The sequence below is a fragment of the Balaenoptera ricei genome, chromosome 10 (assembly GCF_028023285.1).
Source record: "Balaenoptera ricei isolate mBalRic1 chromosome 10, mBalRic1.hap2, whole genome shotgun sequence".
In the NCBI taxonomy this organism is placed as follows: Eukaryota; Metazoa; Chordata; class Mammalia; order Artiodactyla; family Balaenopteridae; genus Balaenoptera; species Balaenoptera ricei.
Genome location: NC_082648.1, coordinates 27,374,475 through 27,382,779, shown reverse-complemented (window position 1 = coordinate 27,382,779; position 8,305 = coordinate 27,374,475). Strand labels below are relative to the sequence as shown.

At 40.9% G+C, this 8,305-nt stretch overlaps 1 protein-coding gene across 1 annotated transcript; it reads right to left on the bottom strand.

The window, feature by feature from the left end:
• Positions 1-2,416: 2,416 nt before the first annotated feature.
• Positions 2,417-7,566, bottom strand: LOC132372854 (uroporphyrinogen-III synthase-like). Its single transcript, XM_059934956.1, is given in 3 exon segments — positions 2,417-2,821; positions 2,824-3,643; positions 7,504-7,566. Coding segments are annotated over 3 exon segments (1,179 nt in total). The 3' UTR covers positions 2,417-2,525.
• Between the last annotated feature and the right edge of the window lie 739 nt (positions 7,567-8,305).

Here is an 8,305-nt window from a genome sequence, read left to right as displayed (position 1 = left end):
TCACCGCGGTGCGGGGACCGCTCTTCATCGCGGTGCGCGGGCCTTTCACTATCGCGGCCCCTCCCGTCGCGGGGCACAGGCTCCAGACGCGCAGGCTCAGTAGTTGTGGCTCACGGGCCCAGCTGCTCCGTGGCATGTGGGATCTTCCCAGACCAGGGCTCGAACCCGTGTCCCCTGCATTAGCAGGCAGATTCTCAACCACTGCGCCACCAGGGAAGCCCCGATGATGGCAATCTTCTCTTTTAGAGAACTGGTTACTCATGAAACTTAAAGGTACCCCCCCCACTGCCCCCTCTCCCTACTATCTCAGTAGATGCTTACTCTTTCTGTACAGAACTGCAGTAAACATACGTGTATGGAGCAAAAAGGTATCTTACCCCAAGTATTCGCAGCAGCAGTTTAATGCTTCCTCATTTGTATATTTTGACTTGTTTACATTATACATATTTCTATTTCTTTCATGGCTCAAGTTGTTCACATTACCTAATTTAACGTTAGTTCACATCAGTGGATGTCTGTATTTTCAGACATCATCTGACATTTCTCTCTCAATGTTATGATGCTTAATATTTTCTGATAGAAACCATTTCTAAGGGACTTTGCATTTGATAACTGTGTTTTTGCAACACTAAATGAATGGATCAACAGAACTTTATTTGATCTCAATTTACCATAGGTTAGAGTAGAACAAATTTTTGGGGTATCATCTTATACATATAGTCCTTATATACTATTTTATTTGCTTATATAGCTAATAGAAAGTTTGGTAGTAATTCACTTAACACATATTGAATGAGAACTGTGCTGGGTCCTGAAATACAGTGATGCATGCAATACACAGGTGCTTATACTCCATGTCTCTGTGACTGAAACAATGCTGAATGCTGACTACATCAGGTATCATTTTCCTTGGGCACACAAGGAGACATTTAAACCTTCCCTTGCAGTTAGGTGAAGCCATGTAACTGGATTCTTCAAAATTTTATGGGCAGAAGTAATATGTGTCACCTCCAGGCCTGGCTTTTGCACCCTGGCCATAAAACTCTACTCCTCTTTTCCAACTGCCAGTTAGAATGCAGAGGGGCCAGTGGAAAGACCTGAGCCCTAGACCACGTGGAGCCACTGTATGGAGAGGAGCTGGCAGTCCAGAATCACCCCTTTCCTATGAATTAACATACAAGATCAGACTAGCAAAATGCATAGGAAGGCTATGAACTAATTCATATTCCTTAAATTTTGTCTTTATATTTTCCAGTGTAGCAAAAATTATATACATTGATATGTCTTTTTATTCTAATTAAAATGTTTTAAACAAACATTCAATTTAATTTTAACAACATAACCAGTCTCAGATTGATCTAGTCCCTAATAAATAAGATAAAACCAGAAAAGAATACTCAGGAGAAAAATTATGAATCAATAAACTGCTTCAACTGCTGACAGAGCATCACTTCCAAAACTAGAATTTAAGAGAAATCAAAGGGCTTCCCTGGTGGCGCAGTGGTTAAGAATCCACCTGCCAGTGTAGGGGACATGGGTTCAAACCCTGGTCCAGGAAGATCCCACATGCTGTGGAGCAATTAAGCCCACGCACCACAACTACTGAGCCTGCGCTCTAGAGCCTGTGAGCCACAACTACTGAGCCTGTGTGCCACAACTACTGAAGCCCGAGTGCCTAGAGCTCGTGCTCTGCAACGAGAAACCACCGCATTGAGAAGCCCATGCACCGCAATGAAGAGTAGCCCCCGCTCGCCGCAACTAGAGAAAGCCTGCATGCAGCATCGAAGACCCAATGCAGCCAAAAATAAATAAATTTAAAATATATATATATAAAAAGAGAAATCAACACTTTGCAGCAGATTCACTCATTTTAATCTCACTAGAGAAAGAAAAAATTTCTCGTGCTTTAAAATAGTGTTATTTCCTCAGTAAATGAATTATAAATTTATTAATTATTTACTTTGATGCTGTCACTGGGTAGGAATTTATATATCATTAAAGTAGTAAAGGCCACTATAAGGCATGAATTACGCTGACTTTATGTAGTAGTATTAGGGGCTGACAAACTTTTGACTTAAAGAAGAACCCACAACATGAGTGTTAAGAGTTTTAAGTTTTATTCAGGGTCTTGCTGAGGCCTATAGCCAGGAGCAGCCTCTCAGCAGCGCTGAAGAAACTGCTCTGAAGAGGTAGAGAAGGAGTCAGCCAGAATTTTTTGCCTAGGAAATACGTGTAGTCATGCATACATCCTGGCAAAAGATTACTACTACAGTAGTCACAGTGAACAGATATCTTTTTTTTTTTTAATGTATAGCTGATTCACTCTATTGTACAGCAGAAACCAACACAACAATGTAAAGCAATTATACTCCAATAAAGATGTTTAAAAAAAAAAAGAAAGAAAGAAAGAAAGAAGCTCCCTGAGATTGGGAACCAGCAAACAGCAGACATAATTTCAGGAGAAGCAGTTTGGTCACAAGATGACTTTTCCCTGTGAGCCTTTTATTCCCTCTGAAATCGTCTGGTCACAGGAGAGAGGGCGTCTGGAGAGCTCCGCTCTCGGACTCACCACCACGGGCCTGGCCGGGCCAACGGAGCCTGCCTGCAGGGCTGGACCCAGGCTGCAGACAGTGTCCCGGAGCAGTGCCCCGGACAGCCCAGTGCTGATGCCCGTGCTCCGTCCCTGGGCACCGACCGGAGTGAGCGTGCCAGTCAGGGTGGAGGGAGGGGCCGGCAGTGTCTATACAACTGAGACAGTCCTGACCCCCCAGGGGTGCTGTGAGCTGCACCTTAATCTGGTCAATGTTGTCACCAGATAACCTTGAATATGCTTGAGACTGTGTGTCAGGCCAGAGGGAATGAAAAACGTGATGCTGGCTGGAATGCCCTGCTGGGAATAGTAGCTGTTGAGGTTCCCCTGGATTCCTGGGTGTGGGATCGTCTGGTAGACGGTTAAGCTCTCCACGGGAATCCCTCTGTCCTTGAGCATTTTCAGCAGGATTTCTCTTTTGAGGGTTCCACAGGGAAACAGAAGAGGCAGTGCTGATGACTCCCTAGAACAAATGCACTCTGCAAGCTTTTCTGCATTTCCACAGTTTTCTCCTTCTGTATGCAGGCCAATTTTATTCACTAGAGAAGCAGTAGCATTTCCCACCACATACACTGACTTAGCATTCCATTTTTCTTTCAGAGACTTTCTCCAGACTTTGGTTTTATTGTCTTTCTCCAAACACAGCTCCACTGCTTCCACTGCTCTGGGACTGGTAAAAATGAGGCCCCCGTAACCTTCAGGGTGAGACAGCTTCTCCGAAAAACTGGGAAGAGACAAAAACTCAAATGATAAAACAGGGATCAAAGTGGCTTCGAGTCCATATAATCCTAATTCCCTGATGTAGGGATCCTGGCCACAGTCGTCCTCCTCAGGGTCTTTCAGTAAAAGAACCTTCGTTATTACCTGGCAGTCTTTACAGGGTGCTCGTCTGGCTGGTGAGGCACTCGGCAGGCACCCAGTCAGGGGCGGAATCTCACGGTTCCCACCAGCAGGCAGCGAGGCTGCGGGAGCGACCAGCCGGGAGGGTGGCCCCCTCACCGCGTGGCCGGCGCTGCCATGGCGACGGCTCTCCCCGGGCCCCAAGCACCAGCACTTGCGCCGGGGGTCACAGAGCCCCAGCCGCGCTCAGCTGGAGCTCACGCATGCGCACCGACACCCCGAACGGATAAGATTACTACTACAGTAGTCACAGTGAACAGATATCTTAAGTTAATGATTTTAGGGCTTTTCTATGTATGGGAAGATGCAAGAATCTGGGGTAATTTAAATTCTTCCTGAGATATACATCTAACTATCTAAGGGCCTGTTTAGCCAAAGAACAGAGTGCCTTATCCTGTTTTTTCATCCTGAATACATCTCAAGGTGTACTGTCAGTGGGCAACTGCAGTGGGTTGTGACTTAACCCTTGTATAACTGGTTGGTGAACGATGCTTTTTGTTTTTTGTTTTTTGTTTTTATTGTTCACAATACAGAAGATAACCTCCAGAAGACCTAATTGAAGAAGATGATACATTTATTTTAACAGAAACTTAGTAAATAGTATGATATTTTGAGTTGGTGCAAATTGAGATTCCAATTGTTTTATGTATATATAAAGTGCATAATTTATAACATGTTAATTTAATTTCTATGTCTATATTTTGACCAGGTATTGCATATATTAATGACCTTTGTAAGGAAGTATATATACACACCTCTTAGAAGATTTGCACAAATTTGAGGTGTCACCTGAAAGTGTCATGGTACAAGTTTGGCCTTGTACTTAAATTGAAAACTATTGCTTCTTAAAGGGAAGTGATCAGTCAATATCTTTTTTAAATCATTTGGAAACTGGAAAGAAAGCAGTTACTTTCTAAAAAACACAGTACGTGGCATAATGGAGCCTAGAGTTCCATGAGATTAGGAGAGAGGCACCCAACTTGAACCTGGCCTACCAGGAGAAGTTTCCTAAAGGACTTGAAATTAAAAGAGACCTGAAAGTGAGGAGTTGGCCTGGTGGAGGAGATAAATAGTTACCCTAGTGTAAGAAGCAGGACACAGAGGAAGAAAGGCAGAAGGGGCGGGGTTCAGGGGAGAGACAGAGAGACAAAGTTGCACTTACAGGGCATGGGAAGAGAGAAATGAAGCTGGAGAAAAAGTAGGGTCAGATCATAAGAACCATGTATGTCATGGTAAAGAGTTAGGACTTTAAACGAAATAATACCATTTGCAGCAACATGGATGCAATGAGAGATTATCATACTAAGTGAAGTAAGTCAGAAGAAGAAAGACAAATACCATATGATATCACTTATATGTGGAATCTAAAATATGACACAAATGAACCTATCGATAAAGCAGAAACAGTCTCACAGACATAGAGAACAGACTTGTGATTGCCAAGGGACAGGGGGAGGGGAGGGATGGACTGGGAGATTGGGGTTAGTAGAAGCAAACTATTACATATAGAATGGATGGACAACAAGGTCCTACTGTATAGCACAGGGAACTATATTCACTGTCCCGGGATAAACCATAATGAAAAAGAATATAAAAAATATAACTGAGTCACTTAGCTGTACAGCAGGAATTAACACAACATTGTAAATCAACTACACTTCATTAAAAAAAAAAAAAGAGTTAGGACTTTATTCTGATGCCAGGGGAATGATTTTTAACTTTTAAGCAAGAAGTGATGTTATCAGATTTGCATTTTAGCAATCACTTTAGCTGTCCACATCCCTCATTTTTAGCCCATTAGATAAAAAAATACTGATCAATACTGAAATGTTTCATCTCAAATGATATACCACCTCCAAGACTGAATGAATGAATGAATGAATGAAATATTGGGGAAATTTACTTAAATCTGGCACATATAGGAAGTTTTAAAACTGCTACTACATCATGGGTTTGGTTTTGTTTTGTTTTGTTTAATTTACTTTTTGTTGTAGTGGTTTGGTTATGATTTGTTAAACATCTCATACATAAATGCTGCTGAACTATCACTGGTTGCCAGGAAAATTAGAGCGTGGAATAACAGAATGCGATTCTATACTACTACATTCCTCTTTCGTGACCAGGAAACACAACTCTAAGATTCTGAATACTCAAGCTTTCCATATGTTATTGACTATTTTGGTAGATTAAATTGCATAACAGAATGCAGTTCTATACTACTACACTCCTCTTTCCTGACCAGGAAACACAACTCTAAGATTCTGAATACTCAAGCTTTCCATATGTTATTGACTATTTTGGTAGTTTAAATAGCAGTAGGTATTGATGTACATGCTTTCCAAAGACTAGTGCTATGAAACAGTAACCCATGAAGTGGGCAGGTCCAGAATATAAAGATAAATTTATTAGTTCCAGGAGCTACATCCCATAAAATGCTTGGTTTTTTTTCAAGGAAATATAGAAATGCAGTCATTCCTCTGACAAATATTTGCTAATATCACATTTGCACCCATTACTAATGTTATTAATATCACATTTATACCTGTTGCTCTGTTTCTGTATCTTTCTAAATACATTCTAAGATTTTTGTTTTAATTCCACATTATACTGGAATCTCTTTGGAGACATTTTAAATGCATTTAAACCCACCACGCAGATATCTACAATGCACAAACTCAATGATCATGAGGTATTTAAAGTAGTCAAGGGACTTCACTGGTGGTGCAGTGGTTGAAAATCCGCCTGCCAATGCAGGGGACACAGGTTCGTTCCCTGGTCTGGGAAGATCCCACATGCCGTGGAGCAACTGAGCCCATGCGCCACAACTACTGAAGTCCACGCGCCTCAATGAGAAGCCTGTGCACTGCAACTAGAGAAAGCTGGCGTGCAGCAACGAAGACCCAATGCAGCCAAAAAAATAATAAATAAAGAGTAATAATAATAAAGTATCCAAACTCTTAGAAACAGAAAGTAGGATGGTGGTTGCCAGGTGTTGGGAGGGGTGGTTGCCAGGTGTTGGGAGAGGTGGAAAGGGGACCGATTGTTCAATGGGTATAGAGCTTTGGTTTTGCAAGAGGAAAAATCTCTAGAGTCTGTTGTGCAATAATGTGCAGAGAGTTAACACTACTGTACTGTACACTTAAGATGGTAAATTTCATGCTATGTATTTTTACCATTATTACAAAAAAAACCCTCAATGACCAAGTTTACAACACATGCACAATGATATATTTTATCAGGAGCTATTTGGTTTTCAGCAATTATATGATGCCATTGATTATAAGATGCAACCCAATTTTGGAGATGTTAAAAAGTAAAAAAAAGAAAAATGTGTCTTAAGATGGATGAAATGTGGTATACATATATTTGTGTATAAATACCTTTTTTTGCACTTTTATAAATTAAAATAACATTCTGGTAGACTTCTAAAGCTTCCTATATGTGCCTGATTTAAATAAATTTCCTTTATCAAAATTTATTTATTTATTTTTATTTATTTACTTATTGCTGGAAGAGGTATATTCTTTGAGCTGAAATATTCCAGGATTGATCAAGAGTGAATTAGTGATGGAGTATATAAAGGAGTCAGAAAATTTATTACGGAGTTACAGAAGCCCCATATCTCATTCAATAAAGTGTGTTTTTTCCTACTTGGTTTTATACACCTTAAATACATCACTTCAAAAATTAATTACAAATTAAAAGAATGTGACAAGCACTCTTGGCTACCTACTCAACTGCCATCCCCACTTTTCCTTGTTAACAAAACCCAGTTTCAATCAAATGTTGGCATCAATGTGGTCAGACAAGTTGTGCTTCTTCGTAGAAAAACTGGATGAGGTCAGGCGATCATGGTGATCTTATTTTCTTTGCCAGCTGTTGATTTAGGGGAGCATATGATCTGGTTCTGGGTCTAGAGTGGAAATATGCTGTGGGTTTCTGGGAAGGATTTTCTTCCTCAATAGGAGAAGAACTTATTAAAAGGAACCCACTCCATACCACCTTCTCCTTACCCTCCTGCTTTTAGATGTGGTTTTGTAAAGATACAGACATAAGTTCTGAACTGCTGTAGCCATCTCGTGACCAAGAGGGAAGATGATACCGATCTACTGAGGGTGGCAGAACAGAATGATGGAAAGAGTCCTGGGCATTGCTATGTTTAATACGCTACTGAATCAACCCTGAAACTTCCTGCCTCTTGAATCCTTGATAAGTGACAAGATAAACTGTCCTAATTGTTAAGCCACTGTTAGTCAGGCTTTTTTGTTACCTGTAGCCAAAAGCAAACATACAAACCTTCAAGTTGCAAACTTTCAAAGATGTGAACTTGTGTTCGAATGTCGAATCACGTTAGTTCACGTGTCTGGCGTATATTGTCACGTGCGTGCATCCTCTACAAGTGGTTGTGCTTTTGTGTACTTTACTGTACGGTACTGTATAGAGTACAGTAGTACAGTATCTTTATTTCAAGCCCAGAATGTCCAAAAACAGTGGTGATGTAGCTGGTACTGAGAAGAAGCACCAAGATATAACGATGGAAACAAAAGTGAAAATAATTGAGAGAGTGGAGTGAGGCAAAAAGATGGTAGACGTTGCTCATTATAACATGAATCGTTCAACCATCAGCACGATTCTGAAGAAGAAGGACAAGATCATGGAACATGTGAAGTCTGCTGTGCCTTGTCAACAATAATATCGAAGAAGAGTGGAAAAGTGATGGAGGAGATGGAGAAACTTCTCAGTGTGTGGATGCAGATCAGCATCAACGTTGATTCCTGCTCAACTTAATGCTGATTAATGAGAAAGCTAAAAGAC